At 39.3% G+C, this 17,237-nt stretch overlaps 1 protein-coding gene across 6 annotated transcripts in view; it reads right to left on the bottom strand.

Moving 5' to 3' along the window:
- TIAM1 (TIAM Rac1 associated GEF 1) overlaps nucleotides 1-17,237 on the bottom strand; it is a 277,233-nt gene that overhangs the window by 58,485 nt on the left and 201,511 nt on the right. For 5 of the 6 annotated variants that reach the window (XM_063447935.1, XM_063447957.1, XM_063447946.1 and 2 more), the window contains 5 exons: nucleotides 15,210-15,657; nucleotides 12,921-13,093; nucleotides 9,006-9,230; nucleotides 7,062-7,247; nucleotides 2,147-2,293 (listed from right to left, as the gene is read on the bottom strand). The exons of the other annotated variant lie outside the window; for it this stretch is intronic. In XM_063447935.1, the coding sequence (XP_063304005.1) occupies nucleotides 2,147-2,293; nucleotides 7,062-7,247; nucleotides 9,006-9,230; nucleotides 12,921-13,093; nucleotides 15,210-15,657 (1,179 nt within the window). The remainder of the gene's footprint in view (nucleotides 1-2,146; nucleotides 2,294-7,061; nucleotides 7,248-9,005; nucleotides 9,231-12,920; nucleotides 13,094-15,209; nucleotides 15,658-17,237) is intronic. 6 annotated transcript variants of the gene reach the window in all.

Here is a 17,237-nt window from a genome sequence, read left to right as displayed (position 1 = left end):
GGCAGAGCGGTAGGCCTGGAAGACTTCTTCCGAACTCCTAAATCGCCCAAAGCACCAAAAGGGGCCCCCAGGGACCTTGTGGTCCGTTTCATGTCCGGAAGAGACAGACTTGCGATAATGACAGCTGTCAGAAACCACACGCCCTATGTCTTTGAAAGTATGCCTCTCACCTTCTTTGCAGACCTAACAGGCTACACCCTGGCGTGGAGAAGAACCTTGGCACCATTTACTGCCCTACTTCGACAACAAAGGATAACATACCGCTGGCAAACGGCGCACAGACTACAGGTACTAAAGGATAATGCCACACTGGAAGTCAAAGACCTCAAGGAAGCCGCAGGGTTGATAGAGACACTGGGTCTCCCGCTGGACTCCCTGACCACAAATGGACAGAACGGGGCAGCACAGGCATCCCATCAATGGAATCCTGCTACAGCGCAAACGTTTGCACCCAGGGGACAACAATTGACCTCCAACACAGCAAACGACACCTGAGCACCCAGGCGAACCGGCAACCACACCGGAATGAAAGAAGAATACCCACACCAAGTTAGTAATAGTTCCTGGACAAAGTTTAATACCACCTGAACACACCGACAACCGGAAAGAGACTCTACCCCAGGAACCAACGTCTATAGACGAACTGTAAATACCGGCTGACGTTAACCAGGCGGATCTCCACTGCTCCCCAACAGTCTCCACGGGCACTTAAGCGCCGGCATCAGATGACACCAGACTGTAAGATGAACTTTCCCCTCCTAACATGCCCCATCTTGTTAGTAGTCAGTCCTCCTGACATAGCAGTCTAGCCTGAGAACTGTCGTTGTACCCTATGACTCGCTGAAAGATTGATCTGTTAAAATGTGTTTGTTTTCTCTCTAACCACACTATGTGCTACCAATCCCAGCGACACAGCTACCTTGCCTCCTGACTGAATCGGTTAAGCTACCTTGAAAGGACTGGCACCGGGCTGGACTTCCCCACCTAACGGTCTGAGCAGCTGCTCTTGCCTTAAACGCCATGCACCGTATTTTGAGTTTTATGTCCTTTTCTTTTATAAATTGTCTTTCATTTCTGCATATGTGACCCACGTATGCTTACTAATGCACCACTAGGTTATGCTACCTTAGTTAATCATTGCCTAACGTGGTTTAGCGCTGAATTTTAACCGATTTACTCTCTTGCATGTTTACTTTAATTTACAGCACTACCAAGCGACGTTAATATTGTTTTTTAATATTGCCCATCTAGCGACGTCCATCTTGTTTTTTAATTTTGCCCATCTAGCGACGTTAATATTGTTTAACTTGTTTCACATTTGTCTCTACTTTTAATAGAGTGCATAACTGCATACACACTGTATATGAAACCTTATTGTCTGATTATCGTTCAAAATTGAGCAGTACTACCACATTTTCATTAACGTTACTTAACTAACCGACACACCACGAAGTTTTTTGCATGTTTATTACATTATTTACAACAACATGTATCCAAAATTGGTTTATATAGCAATCAAAAAAAAAAAAATGTGCATTATACTGCCACGCCATGTCCTGTTACTTTGTTGTTCATTGTTAAAGCGTGAATCTATGCTCTTGGGGCATGACGAACGCATTTGTAACTGCTTTATCTACATGCACTTCAAAAATAAAGAATTTCAAAAAAAAAAAAAGGTAATGGGCTGTGTAGTCCAGCTGATGAGCCTACAACAAATCGCGAGAGACACCGCGATTCAATCATTAAGATGAAGTGGTCTGGGTGCCTATAGAGTCCCTTTAACACTACGTTAAAATAAAATGGAGTATCGCATCAGCAAAAGGTAAAGTTATATTTCAATGTTTTATTCAGTGGGTCATTTTCTGACAAGTGACTGTGTCCCTCATCGGGGCACTAGATACTTGTATTTGTTCTCCATGGAACAGCACAGGAATAATTTATATTTAGAAAGTTTTTTTTAAATGATCCCACTTAAGTAAAGAACATTGAATGTATGTGTGGCCACAGAACAACTGCTGTGCATCAAGCGAGCTACACAAAGAGATACACAAATAACGTTCATTTATTTTGAGTAAAATGTTCACAGACCATTCTTTAGGTAGAACACAGGACACGTATGCAGACGCTCTCAAAGACGTTCTGGTACCTGGTTAATGCTGGGCCGTCCTTGTTTTTTCTTGGACGATGTGTCTAGGCCCCAGAGTGAAGAGAACCTGCTCCTCCTCTTGCTGGCCGATCGGGACATTGCTTGTGTTCTTCTCCGGACGCCGGACTCTCCAGTACGAGCTGCCACCTGTGTTCAAACAGAACATTGAATTAAACAGGAATCCTCAACTGGTGTTCACACAAGAAACCATGTCAAGTGAGGGAGACAGAGCTTGGAACAGAATTGAAAACATAGAAACATTCATTACTAACACAAAGCAAAATTCATTAACATTCTTTAACATTGGTAATATAAGAGATCCTTTGTGTCAGTTAGGCGAAAAGAAAGGATAGGGTGTTAACCTTGAGTTTCAATGCCCTTCACCCCAAAATATTTTCAAACAAATGAGAACTACACAGTTTCCTGGTAATATTCCTGACACCAGATTCTCGCAACACTTATGCTACCTGAATTAAATAACGCTACACATAGCTAATTGGTCCCCCTGAGACCATTTATTTCGCTCCCACCTGCCCCAGTTCCAGGTGTGCAAATGCTACATGACAGAATTATTCTGTCATGAGACATCTGGAACCAGAAAACTGTGATAGAATAACCCTGATATTGGGATGGGATGGAGTAAAGACTATTTGATGAGGTCAGAAGGGATCTATACAGTTGCTGATGTTAAATAAATAGGACATCCCATACATAATCCTTTAAGGTCCTGATTCTAATGTCTGCATGGACTATTAGAAGGTGAAGGCTGCCCATGCCCATTACACTGTCCCGGTGTTCGAAACAGAATAAGCAAAACCCTCAACTTGCACTGAGCTTATTTTCTGTTTTTACAGAAACACTGCAAAAAGAAAGTTAAGCTATGTTGTTTATGTCAAGTGCTAATCACTCACAGATGTTGGCACTATATAGTTTTCCTCTACATTTTATTGCATCTCTTGTGAATGGCCTGGGATTTTAAATACAGCTTTTCAAAACATGGGCCGGCATAAAAAAAAAAAGTTAAATAAAATGTGGGGGGCAGAGTCTGGTCGCCGACTGTAAAGGACGTGATCTGAGACAGCTCTGCAGAGTTCGGCTCTTCTACCAATGCTCACCTCAACGTGAGCGCCAAGTGAGGCCAAGAGTTCACCAGGCTAAGTCCGGGAAAGTATCATCAAGGCAATACATCTCTAATCTGTCCTCCCAGACAAAACTGAAATTTGACAATGAAGGTCTCAAGATGGAGAAGGCACTGACTCCGATGACCAATCGGACCATGCGGCCTGTGCTTAGAAAGTCGGGAGGACTGAAGTACCCAGCTGGGCATTTCGCCCACATTCTGGCAGACTTGGAATGAAATAATAGATGACATACCTGGGGATCCAGATCCCTAAAAATATACAATCCATTGTTGCGTTGAATGGACTCAAATACAGCGAAGCCTTACAAATTGGAAACATTTCTCTCTCCTAGTTGTTAGTAGGATTGCACCAATTAAGAAGTAAATTCCCCGACAATTATTATATCTATTGCTCGCTATCCTTCGATGAATGAATGCGTCACAAAAACGATATTAACTGCATGCCTCCACGGTATGCATCATGCGTAATGAAAATAGCCCATACAATATAACTCGATGGTAACATTCCAGAATCTAAGGACTCTGAGAACAGACATTCCAGAAACAGATTTATTCAGAGTATACCCAGTTGGCAAAAAAATGCCAACAAAATAAACAAATATATGTTTTTTCCTTCTACTATAGCAAATTACATACCGGTATATACTTTTTAAAGGCCTAGATTTCTTTGATTGAGATAATCTCCTTTAAAATTATCCCACCCACAACCTGTTCTTTATGCATGGCAAAAGGCTGGAAAAGATTATATATATATATATTTATATATAAACCGGCACACCCACCTTGCAGAACTGGAAATTAATCTATTTCAACTATGTTTTAACGTGTTCCCACACATTAACCGTGTCTACTCTGAATCTGATATGAAATAAATGATGCAAACATACGAGAAGAAAAAAATTGCTTATGAAGACAGCGCCCCAGTTCCCAGAGACATTGTGATGGAAATGAATGAGAAAATAAGACTTGGATAAAAATGTCCCTGTATAAATGACAATTTCACAAAGCCATGTGTAGGTATGTGTGGAGACGGAAATACCAATAATTAACAGTACGCCATCGAAAGAACATTTCCTCTGCAGAAAACTAACTGAACACAAACATCGAAAGCAAAAAATGTTTTAGGGCATAACATATGTTTGGTGTTTTATCAAGGTTATTGCATGGGTACATATGGAATGAGAAGGAGCAAGGAGAATTGATACAGAGGCAGCACTAAATGTCACTCCATCATTTGGAAGAGGTGTCAGACGAAGTAGCTTAAAACAGGCCACTTGTTAATATCTAAACAACAGCGTCTGCCAGTGAAATCAGAGGGGGTCACATAAACGGGCAAAATGTTAAGAACACAGACGGCAATTGGCGGTTTCAATCCTAACCACCCCCACCAGCACCACAGACAAACATTAATAAAATAAAAATATCATATAAACAAGAATAGAATTTTCGGCCACAGGCAGCAGCACTTGGAACTTTCAGAGCTCGTCCCCATGGAAGAGTCATTGGTCAAATGTTCATAAACATGCAGAACAATGTCCAATGAAAACGTCAAAGCCATGGCAGCACATTCAGCCGTACATTTCTCCAGGTATGCGGTTTCCCCTTTAAGTTGCTTGAAATGTACTAGACATTTAGGGAGGTGAAAGCCAAAAGCTGCCGTTGCCGAGGATTCCATGATAATGACTTTCATGTGTCTGTAACAGAAGGCAGATTGCCTGTGGGAGTTAATCTGGCAATTTAACTGCCCTTGTACTGGAACACCTGCTGTTTCTGGCAAGGATTACCGACTACTAAAAGGAAGAAGATATCCGAAAACCACACTTAAGTCAGGCTGAATGGAGACACGCACAGATCTTTAGAAAAGGAGGGAAAAAATGCAAGCGTGCAAAACAAAAGAAACAAACAACCGATATATATTTAAAAATAGTAGATAGATACAGTAGATTTACCTAATAGAAAGCATTGAACCAATTACTAATATCTCATCTATTTCACTTTAACAATAAAGTCTCTAATTGTATATCATGATAAAGGCCTCATGAACACCATGCATTGGTCGGTAACTTTAATTTTGATAGCCCAGGGACTTCTGCATGACGCATCCTCCATACCGACTTAAAACCTCACAAACAAGGTGAATGGACAGTACGGAGAGAAGATCAAATGTCCAAGCACAACCACGGTATGTACAAATAAAATGGCAGAATTGCCCACACTGCAGGCATGTTGAAATGTATAACCGATATATATTAAATTCAACAACGCGTATGAATGCTATGAAAAAAAAAGTTTTTCAAAAAACGTTTCCATTTGTAAGTGTGTCCTTGCATAATTTGAAGAAGAAAAAAAAAAGAAATAAGAGCAAAACACTAATTACGTTTTCTCATGTAAGGATCACTGTCGCATAATTAAAAGTATTCAGAGAAGCTAAGCAATTATATTAGATGAAAATAATTATGGCCATTCATATGCTATTTATATAATGATGCGCTGTAAAAATTAACCAAAAGATGTTCTCATAGTTGCCAGCAATTTAAAATGAAAGAAGTGGTGTGGGTGCAGTGTACATTGTCATTTTAAAGGGACACTATAGTCACCCAGACCACTTCAGCTCAATGAAGTGGTCTGGGTGCAGTGTCCCTCAGGTTTTAACCCTCCAGATGTAAACATAGCAGTTTCAGAGAGTTGTGCTGCGCCAACAGAGCCTTGGCACTCGAAAAAGAAACTGCTATGTTTACATAGCAGGGTTAATCCAACCTCTAGTGGCTGTCTTCCTGGCAGCCGTGAGAAAATTTGCATCCAGCGTGCAGAACGTCCATAGGAAAGCATTGAGAAATGCTTTCCTATGGACTGTTAGAATGCGCGCAGCTTTTGCCGCACATGCGCATTCCGCTCCACTCAGGAGCGGACGTCAGCGGGGGAGGAGAGGTCACCAGCACCCGGCGCTGGATTAGGGTAAGTGGCTGAAGGGGTTTTAACCCCATCAGCGCCACGGGAGTGGGTCCCCGAGGGTGAGGGTCTCCCAAGGATGACAGTGTCAGGAAAACGGGTTTGTTTTCCTGACACTATAGTGATCCTTTAACTCTACAATTTAAACCATTGCAATAATTTTTAGAAACTGTAATATTTACATTAAAGGGTTAACTCCACCTCTAGTGGCTGTCAGTATGACGGCCACTAGAGGTGCTTCCGCTGCACTGACATAGTAAAAATCTATTATAACACATGGAAGTAATTGGTTCAATGCTTTCTATTAGGTAAATTTGAATGTGCGTGCAACGCTCACTGTGTATGCGCATTAGGTCCCCATTCTTCTCGTATGAAGAGTACTCGACTTAACCACACCGGAAGAAGCACGGTAGGCAGAGAGGTGAGCAGCGCCGACGGAGCCTTGGCACTCGAAAAAGTTAAAAAGTTATGTTTTTAATAAGGGGGCAATGGGGATGGACGTTATGAATCGGAGTAGGGACAGGGACACTATAGCATTAAGAATGCAAACCTATATTCAAGTCTTTCTTCCAGTGTAGCAAAAACAACATGTAATACTTTGTAAAGTTTTAGTTTAAAAGTTTTAAGTCCATTTATTCTGATCTCTTGATTAAATAACTGAAAATAATAAAGGCCAACTGTCTCCAGAATATTCAGGAAACACAGCAATTAAAATATAAAGCTTAATGGCCTTGACATTCTTGTTCCATCGTTTAAATTCCACCCATATACTATGCAGCACAAAGTAGGCATTACATATCCAACAAACATGACAAATGTTATTACCAGGGCATGAAAGGAGGACACGGAAAAGATCCCCAAGCGTCCCATTGCGACTTTCGTTGGCCGGCTTGCAAAAGCAAGAAGTCTTTTGGGGTTTGGCAGCTCCCCTCCTTGAAGGCTGGCCAGATAGCAGCGATACCTGAACAGGTCCATCTGAAATTGCTCAAGATTTTGCTCCCAGACAAAGATCTGTAGGAAGAGGATACATTAGAAATAAAATGTTTAAAAATCTGTTCTGCACCAGAGTCATTAAATTGTGTGACATTTAGCACTCGTTTAGATTTCAATATATCGAATGCATTGTGATGGCGAACGGCAACGTTTTGCAGAAATTAAGTGACTGATCAGAAAGTGATGGCGATTCACTTATGTACATACTTCTATGTATTTACGCTCACTGATATGTAACCTTCTGGACATGTTCTGTTTAGCTGAATGAAACTTTGTTAAGAGAACAGAACCACTCAAACCCTCTTTTTAGAAGATGCCGCACATTCTTTAAAAAGGTCAACTATTTCATGAAACGTTTTAAGGTGCGGTCACAGAAAAGTGACAATTTAATTTCGCTTTCATGAGTGACTGCTCAGTACAGAACTAGCCTGTTATGTTCCATCCCCATTTAAAGTTCCTTCGGCATAAGCTTTGCCACAGGGAAGCGCATGATGTGACTGCGTGGCCTGCTCTCATAAAATCCCCTCTTACTCTAAAACTACTTAGAAAACAAATGGTTAAAACAATGTATTATTATTTTAAGAAGTTAAAGGGACACTCAAAGCACCATCACAGCTACAGCTTACTGTGGGGATTACGATTCTTGGAAGCTACAGCAGTAAGCTGTGCAGGGAGGACTGTGGAGGGGGTATTTGGTGCAACTGAACGTTCCAAAACATCACTGCTTCGAGCAAGCACAGTGTGTGTGTAAACCTTGCGTTCTCACATCATTTAAACAGCTAAAGGGACAAGTCACTTGAAAACCGTTTCACAAGCGCTATACACACTACAATAAGCTGTAGTTGGAGTGTCTTTTCAAGGTGGAAATTATACAAATAGAGCAATTTAAATCTAGCCACAATCAAAGCACTTCATGGTTTCATGCCCCAGTATAAATTCATAAAAAATATTACCAAATGTCACGGTTTCAGTGCACGCCCTTTAACATTGTTAAACCATTTGCTATTTCTAGTAAAACTTTCCAGCTGCTTTAAAATCATGGTTTTGAAGTGTTGAACATTGTGTGTGCTAAAAGGGACACTAAAGTCACCAATAGTGCTTTAGTGTATAGATCATGTTCCTCTAGTCTCACTACTCAATTCTCTGCCATTTAGGAGTTAAATCCCTCTTGTTTCTGTTTATGCAGCCCTAGCCACACCTCCCCTGGCTGTGACTCACACAGCCTTCATGGAACAAATGGTTTCATTTCAAGCAGATGTTAACTTTCTTTAGCAGTTTTTAAATCTCCTGATCTGTAAATTAGACTTTAATCACACACAGGAGGCACTTGCAGGGTCTAAAAGGCTACCAATAGAGCAGATGATAATACATTCTAGATTAAACAGATTGTGCAATAATGGAACCTAGAATATTTAGGTTCCTTTAGGAAGGCTGTGTAAGTCACATGCAGGGAGGTGTGACTAGGGTTCATAAACAAAGTGATTTAACTCCTAAATGGCATAGAATTGAGCAGTGAGACTGCAGGGACATTATCTATACACCAAAACTGCTTCATTAAGCTAAAGTTGTTTTTTTGCCTATAGTATAAATTTAATCTTCAAAAGACAGTCAAATAATCGTGGCATGACTATCTTGTTGCATTATGATAAGCAGTACTACACACTACTTTGTCACCCAGCAACACCATCTGACCAAAGGAGAATTCTCAGGATCAGGTGAGCCCTCTAAAGTCTAAATAATCTATTTTAAGCTGGATAACCGGTTTCTTTAAATTACCTGATCCAGAATTGTTTTCTTTTTCTTTGCGTCTGTAACAGATGAAAGTTGCATTTCCCCCATTTTCTTCATCTTCTCATCCATATCGATCTTCTGTTCCAGTTTCTTGATCTCGGATTTTAATAGTTTGACAGTGTCCTCTTTATGGTGCTGTCTCGCCACTGTGGTGGCGCAGGCGGAATGGATGGCTGTGATCCAATTCTCCAATTCTGTTTGGCTGTTTGTCTGCATGCAAACACAGGTCTGATTAGCACTTAAATCCTCTATTCCAAATACACTTAATATACAAACTTACCAAAAGTAAAATGTTCTATTATGAAAAACAGAATGTTCCTTTTTTGGATCTGTTCGGGGAGACTCTGGGTATACAACCACCTACTTCTATACTACGCATTACTGGCCCGCATACAAACTGTTCATGTAACAAATGTGCTTACAAAATGTATGGTATTTTTATAATAGCAAAGGGATTGGAGATGCCATAAGAGTAACTTAGAGGTATACAAATAATTAATAATTAATTTGGAATTTTCTGGAAAACGAGAATAATCAGAACAAGCAGAGATAAAGTGTTGGATATAGGGAGCTCATGGCTTAAATCAGGAAATCCTATTTTCTAGAAAGGGTTGTAGATGCATGGACTAACCCACCTGTGGAGATGGCAGAGACTAACATAGTGGGAGAGGTTAAGACAGGTGGTGAATATGCAAACTGCTGTCTGGAGCAGAGAACAAAATCAAGACTAACAGATTTAAGGTAGAACACTATAAAAAAAAAGTGAATCAAACTTTGAATATTTTATTGTGTTACAGACCACGTCCAATTGACGTGTCATAACAAATCAGTGTAGATTAGGGATTAAGAATTCCATGTAACCTAATGGGAATGAATGTCAAATAAGGTCCACTTGGGGCATTCCAAGAATGAAGAGTCCTTACAATGTTCTAATGAGGTTTGAGTGTCATACAGCCAACTAAAGCACGAACGTCCTTCTCCAAACATTTGCACATGTCTCAGAGGAATGCTTTCAAGGGTTCAATCGTTTAAAATGTGGAGTTTTAGCTTATGTGGTTTCACAAAATAATTTCCTCTGCATTTTGAAGAGTAATACATTTTGACTTGGAGAAACTCAACTGAGTATCCTTCTAACTCTCGTATATGCCCCCCAGAGAAAATAGGACTTCACTCGGAAATTCCAGAATACCTCAAGAGTTACTGAACCCCATGTACAAATACAAAATATACCTCAAATCTGGTATTTAAGCTGAAAGTAGATTCCTTCTAAGAAATTACAGTATATCCAGTTCCACTGGAACTTTGTTCTGAAAGTAAACTCTTTAATACAATACATGTGCGGAGTTCAGCATCAAGAAGCAGGTTTCCCATGTGTTTAACATGGACTGAATATTTGGTTTTAAAATGGACACCGAACGGCTACCATTTGAGACTACCAGAGATGCCAACTGTCAGAAAATTATGTTAAGAAAGGAATTAAAAATCATAACTAAACAAACCAAATTTCTTTTAAAGGGACACTCCACTGACAAAAAACAAAAAATATACCCCAAATGCAAACATGCAAGAACCCCCCCATCCCCCTCCACCCCAGCTATTTCATGCTATATGAACTGACCCAAAAGTGCGATAGAATAATCCATTTACTTATTACACTAAAAAGGTGTAATTTGTATACTCTGGATTACTGGTTCAATTATATTTGGTGTACACTTCTGTTCTGTGGGAAATCAAATGTAAAACAAGACTTCTTTCCACTCTGCAAATTAAATGCCTTTTTAGATGTTACAATGCATGAGGTTAGTTCTATTCTCTAGGCTAGGGCTATTAGGTTTGCTGAAGAATCAAACCTAGTTTGTGCACATCAAATGATCGTCAGGGAGGAATCTGCGTGTCCAATATGCAAGCTCACATGCCCAACCTCAACGTACAGAACAAAGACTTCCTAAATTAATTAGCTTGGTTATTTGGTGCGGTATTGGTCTTTCAAAAGGAACTTTAAAAGGGGAACCAGTACAAAAAATGGCTTTAATTTTCCATTTCAAAAGTGGATCTGTTACCGAAAAATATCTTTATATGACAGTAAAGTGTCAACTTTACTGTAACGGTTAGGGAGGAAACTTTCATTTGTATAATAGGCTCGCTGAATTGTTAGATACAGAATTATTTACTTACAGGAAAGAAGGAAATTTATATATATATTTTTTTTTTTTGCTTTTGTGTGTTCTTGCTCTGAATAGTGCCAATTGATTAGGAGGGGTAGGACAACGGGTGGCAGAGTAGTGTACTTGTACTTATTACTGTCACATAACTATGTAAAATATTTTCACGAATCTTGTTTGGAAGCTGTTCGTTTACATATGTAACTGCAATGGATCACTTCACTGAAATCACTAATTATGGGATCCAGCTTATACACGTACATAAAAATACATGGTATTGCTTTTTTTGTAGCTTACTTATCACGTATTTTTGAGAGACCATCCTCAGCCTCCTATTGACATTTTACCAATGATTACAAACATAAAAATCAAGCACAGACAAAATGTGTTCTTTCTGGGTATTTTTAGACCAATGGAAGCAGTTTTTCTTAAAATGATCCACAATCCGGTTCAGAAAATGCGAAACGATATTTCTTCCCTCAACTAAATCTATTGACTGTATTTTATGGTAAGTTTTCGGTCTTAAAAAAATCTACGGTTTTATTTATAGATTTACTTACAGCGGATTTGTTTGGAAAAAGACAAAAGAAGACGACAAAAATTATTAAATAAAAGAATAGAATAACTGAGCCGTTAAAACGTGTAACATGGGGGTGTGAAAACAAAGTATTACCATACTGACTAAACAATGGAAAAATCTACATTGCTGGGAATCAATGTGACTCATTTAAGTCATGTTGGCTTTAGTTTCTTACTAAAAGGAAAAAAATGGGCAGCTTGGGGACCTTTTGTTGACTAAGATCAATGAATCAGCATCATGGCGGATATATGCCAATCACATTGATAAAGACTGGAACTCCCATTCAGGTTTAACCGTTTAAATTCTTGCCAAGTGTGCGGATAAAAGAGAACCTTGTGAACGTCTTACATTTCCCCTTCTCTTCCCTTTCTAACACACATAAATACATTAGTCTCACAGAACGCTCATTAGTTCCTGACTGCAACCCTTTGGAATGGCGATTGCTCCTCTGGCATTCAATTGGTTAATGTATAATAAAAAATAATTAGGAATATAACAAAAAGTATAATTAAATAGTAATAAAAACTCCACATATTACAGCACGAGCAGCATTCTGAATAAGGTAACGGACGTACAGATATTATGTGTATTTCAAGGAATAAGCCCATCAACCAGTGTAGTTACTTCAAATATGCTTAAGAAAAATATTGTTCATCGATTTAAAGCATTGATTTAATCTGAGGAAAATAATTAAACTAGAGGACTCAATCATCATCAGATTAGTGCATACACAATTACTCTCAGAATGTTGATCTAACAAAACCTAATTTTTTCATTCTTTGAGAACAGGCCAGGTTTGTCCAACATTGATAAACATTTGCTCAGTCACCTCCTAGAACAGGGGCAGGCAATCTTCAGCACTCCAGAAGTGGTGAACTATATCCCCGCTGATGCTTTGCCAGCATTATGGCTTCAAGAGTATTATGGGAGATGTAGTCCACAGCATATGGAGTGCACCTTTCCCTAGAATAATATGAACCTCACAAAACATCTGCTAAAGTTTACCTGAGAACATACACCCCCGTCCCCGCCCCCCTCCCCCCTCCTAGGATCTGCCTATAATACACAGGAATCTTAAAATTTACCCCATTCAGTGTACCTGAGAGACACATGAAACAACAATATTTAGGTATCAGGAATAAATGAGACAGAACAGACCTGAAACAGGAAGGCATCTCCAAGAGAATTACTGAGGCAGAATACAAAGTCTTTTTTCGGGTGTTCCGGAACCGCCTGCACAATACTATTTTCCACCCACACCGCATGCTTGGGGATACTGTTATTGTCTATTCCAGATCGTCCATCACTCTCATAAAAGAACAACGTACACCCTGCAAAGAAGGCAAGGTACAAGTGTTAAGCAATGAAGCACATGTTTGGAATTATTTACCCATCAGTTTCAGGAGGATTTCGTTTGCCTGTAGCCAAAGGTTACAGAGGTGCAGAGTGACTCATGCCAATGGGAAATAACCACTGACTGTGCTCCGATCATTTTATATCCATATATAAGTGATGATGGGAACTTGGAACTACTGCGTGCATATTTTAGTATAAACGATAACAAAATGCTTTTTGAATGAGCTGGTGTATGTTGGATACTCAACCCTTATCTTTCCTAAAACTCTCGATTTTAATTTCTGTTCTCATGAGCAAAGAATTCTCTCTTTTCATACAATGTGAAGAAGTACAAACTAATTTAGAATGCAATGTAGCATTGTTGCAGGGCTACCCTGACACAGCCCCGAGAAGTCCTTGATATTGATTTTTTGGTCAAAGTACTCAAAAATGTTTTGAAAGAAACGGTGTGGTGGGGGGAGTGGGGTGGGGTGTTCATAAGAACCAGGAGCTGCAGTGGTTATAGTGCTCAGAAAACCTCTTTAAAGTGCACTGATCAATACTAACATGAACCGATGCATCAGCATTATTTAGATTCTATATCTCAAATGAATTGATAAATACACTTTCAGCTCCATTACTGGATTCATTAAAAAATAAATTAAAAAAAACGTAAATGTAAAACACATGTTAATGGCCTTTCTAACTCACTGGCAGTCAGCTTTTTAGAGAAGTATAAAAGGGGAAGTGTTGGTTCATGAAGCATGCATGCTGTGCACCCACCCTGCCCTCACCAGGGAAAGAGGAAACTTAACCCTATGCATCAGATTTCGGAGAGATCACTAGAATTAGACAAAACAGAGCACCGCTGCTCCCTGCTAAAGTTTTAATAACCTCTTCCTTGCTGAAAAGGGCTGCTGCCAATCTAACCGTGATCAGTTAGCAATTATTTATACAAAACCAGTGTGATGAGCCCCAGACTGGACTGGTAATATTGTGTAGTCTGTAATGAAGGGGTTAAACATGGTGTGCACAGTAACCAGGCAAACTAGAACAGAAATCTCAACATCTCCTTTGGCTCTGTGCTCCACTTCCAACCACAAGCCAGGAAGGATGCAGGATTACGGTATTTAAAACCAGCCATCCCTTATGTACGTATGACACAGCCCCTCTACAGGTACAGTGAGAATCCATAGATTAAGAATAAATTAAATTACACAATAGATTAAGAATAAATTAAATTACACAGTCTGCACAGTGGGATGCTCTTTTAACTGCATTCTATTTATCTGCCAAGAGTTGTGTGGAATTGATAAGGGAAATGCATATTTTTTATTTATTTATTTTTTTAACTCAAATGGGAGAATTTTGACAATTTGGCTATTTTGACCTAGAATCATCAATCCCCTCTTCATGACTCCCAGTTTAGTGAACACATTGTGTATTTCGACGGCAGTGGCTCCTAGCCCAGGCTTCAAGGTGAGCCAACATTGCAGGATTTAGACATTTTCCAGGTTTTTTCCAATGGGGATACTGACAGAACCTGGACCACTGGTGTGTCTTGAAGCATGAGTAACAATCAACAAATTCCCAAGAACTCCCAAATCAACTATGACCCTTAAAAACTGGATTTGAATAGTTACACATGGTATTTTACTATGTATGTAGTGTTCTTGTAAGGGGTACTGCAGAGGAACAGCATCTATGTGTTTGTACATCATATCTCCCAAGTGGTCCTATTTAACCCCTTAAGGACACATGACATGTGTGACATGTCATGATTCCCTTTTATTTCAGAAGTTTGGTCCTTAAAGGGTTAAGAGGAACAGTCCCTATTTTGGACCCAAATAACTCTGTCACTCTTCTAGGAGCTCCATATTGTCGGTGTCTCAGTGTATAACAGAGCTCCATAGCAATAATACGCACAGTAATGGGTCTTTAAAAAATGTATTAGATATCAGTCTTTGTAAAAGGGACAACTTTTTCTTGTTTGATATTACATTTTAGTTGCATACATTTTTAGTAAGTCAGCTAGCATTTTTTAGAACAGCCCAGCCCCACTCCTAAAATTAATGTTGGGAGGTATGGAACATGACATTATGCAAATCACACCTTTAAGGGACACCCAGTAATGTTTCCACTTCCTGCGCGTAGCAGACTCTACTTTCTTATTCTTCTTGTGGACGAGGAAATTCTTGACGGCCAATGCCCCAGCCTTGCGCACAGTTCCTTGGGTCGCGGTCAGTAGAATGTCAGACTGACCAGGAGAACTTAAAGTGCCGCTGCTTTGTTCATCACTCAGAGCAGAATTTGCCTCTTCTAGATTATCCCGGCTCGCGCTGCTCATCTCCAGCTCCCGGCGGAAATTCTCATACACTCCTTGGCGGAGTGCATCGCCGGAGCTGCTGCCGCTGTCGCTCCCGATGAATGCTCGACTAGCGGTGGGAGAGTAGCTGGATGTAGTGGCATTTGATCTTCTCGACATAATGTCTGTGTCAGTAGCTGCTGCATCAATACCGCTATCTGCAAACTCACTTCCTTCCCCACCAGTGTTGACATCCTAGGAGAGAAAACATATTGCTTAAAAATCTTTATACATTTCTTCATTTCGATCAAAGTGCGTATAACCATAGCAATACTTAAACAGAGCACACACAAAGCAAAGTCATCACATTTCCTGTTTCATAAAGATCTAAATAGAAGATTAATTTACGTTGTTGATGGAACACCTTTTTCTATGTCAAATGAAAAATCGCACAAAAATGTACTGCAGCCCTTTTAGTATAAACAGGTAGACATACAGCTTCATTATGTACAGCAACTTACAAACTGCATTAAAATCCCTAAAGGTGCATTCTTCGTAAGAAATTTCAGTAAAAGGCAAAATATGGGCATCACATAATCCCAGGAAAATTAATTCTTGAAAGATGCTTTTTGGCAAGATAATATGTTATATAACAGAGTGCACCGGCATGTTAAAGAAAGAATAATATAAGCAGATTTGTCATTTATCAGTTCCTCGCTAATTTTATCATAAGAACCCATACAAAAACACCAATACTAATTATATGTATGCAGCTAAGACAACAGAGACTTTCAATCAATGTCCATCCCTTCACATGGCCAGATACAAGAATTACTTTGCCCTCAAAAATGTTAAATTCAGACTTCACGTTATTGCAATAAATGTTACCAAGAGGAATAAAATTAAACAATTACATAAACTATGATACTAGATAAGTTTGCAAACACAAAAATATTACAAATGATATCAAGTGAGCATTAATTATGGATTCTCTTCTGAATTATGGATTCTCTTCCTCAAAACCTTTAGTGCCTTCAGTGAGCAAAGATGTCATCCACAGTAATACGCCAATATTCAATATTTCTTGATCAACAATTATCCAGTAGTTAAACATGTAACATAGTCTGGCTGTACGTCCCAGTCTGCAAACCTTCTATTATATCTATTTTAAAAAATTAATTAAAACAATAAAATAAATAAATAGATAGAATAAGGACGCCTCTCGTCTGAACCCAGGTTTTTAGGCTGTGAACTATCCACGAGCTGGCTGAACACCAATATTCCAGCCAGCTGCACGGCTGAAATCATAGGCCCCAGGAAACCTGCAGAAAATACTTCTAGTCCCTTGGCTAATCAATCACTACTACTACTTTTCAGCACTAAACTAAAAAAAAAAAAATTTATATTTTTTTTGATGAAGCACCACCTGTGTAGTATTGTTTTTAGAGGAGCTTTTTTTTTTTTTTTTTTTTTTTTTTTTTTTAACTGATCTTTCAACAAATACAAAATATTAACAAGGAATGAAGTATCCAGTGTCCAGACAGTCAGAGACCTGTTGACTAGAATGATATTAAATGCAGGAGCTGGAGAAATCATTTTGAAAAGAAACAGAAGGAAGCTCCATCGGAACCATTATGGAAAAAAATTGGAAAAGTAGAAAAAGAAGAGAACATGGACTCAGGTCATAGAGAGATTTGCGGAGCTCGAAGGAGTAGTTTATCCTGTGTATGGATGGGCGTAATGTTGAGAGCTATGTACACGCCCGAAAGATCATAGCTCAAACATTTCACCAGGGAAAATTAATCTCTCCTGGTGAACAAAGTGATAATAAAGAT

This window comes from Pelobates fuscus, chromosome 1 (assembly GCF_036172605.1).
Source record: "Pelobates fuscus isolate aPelFus1 chromosome 1, aPelFus1.pri, whole genome shotgun sequence".
In the NCBI taxonomy this organism is placed as follows: Eukaryota; Metazoa; Chordata; class Amphibia; order Anura; family Pelobatidae; genus Pelobates; species Pelobates fuscus.
The sequence above is the reverse complement of the archived record's forward strand: the minus strand, read 5'-3'. Positions and strand labels throughout refer to the sequence as shown.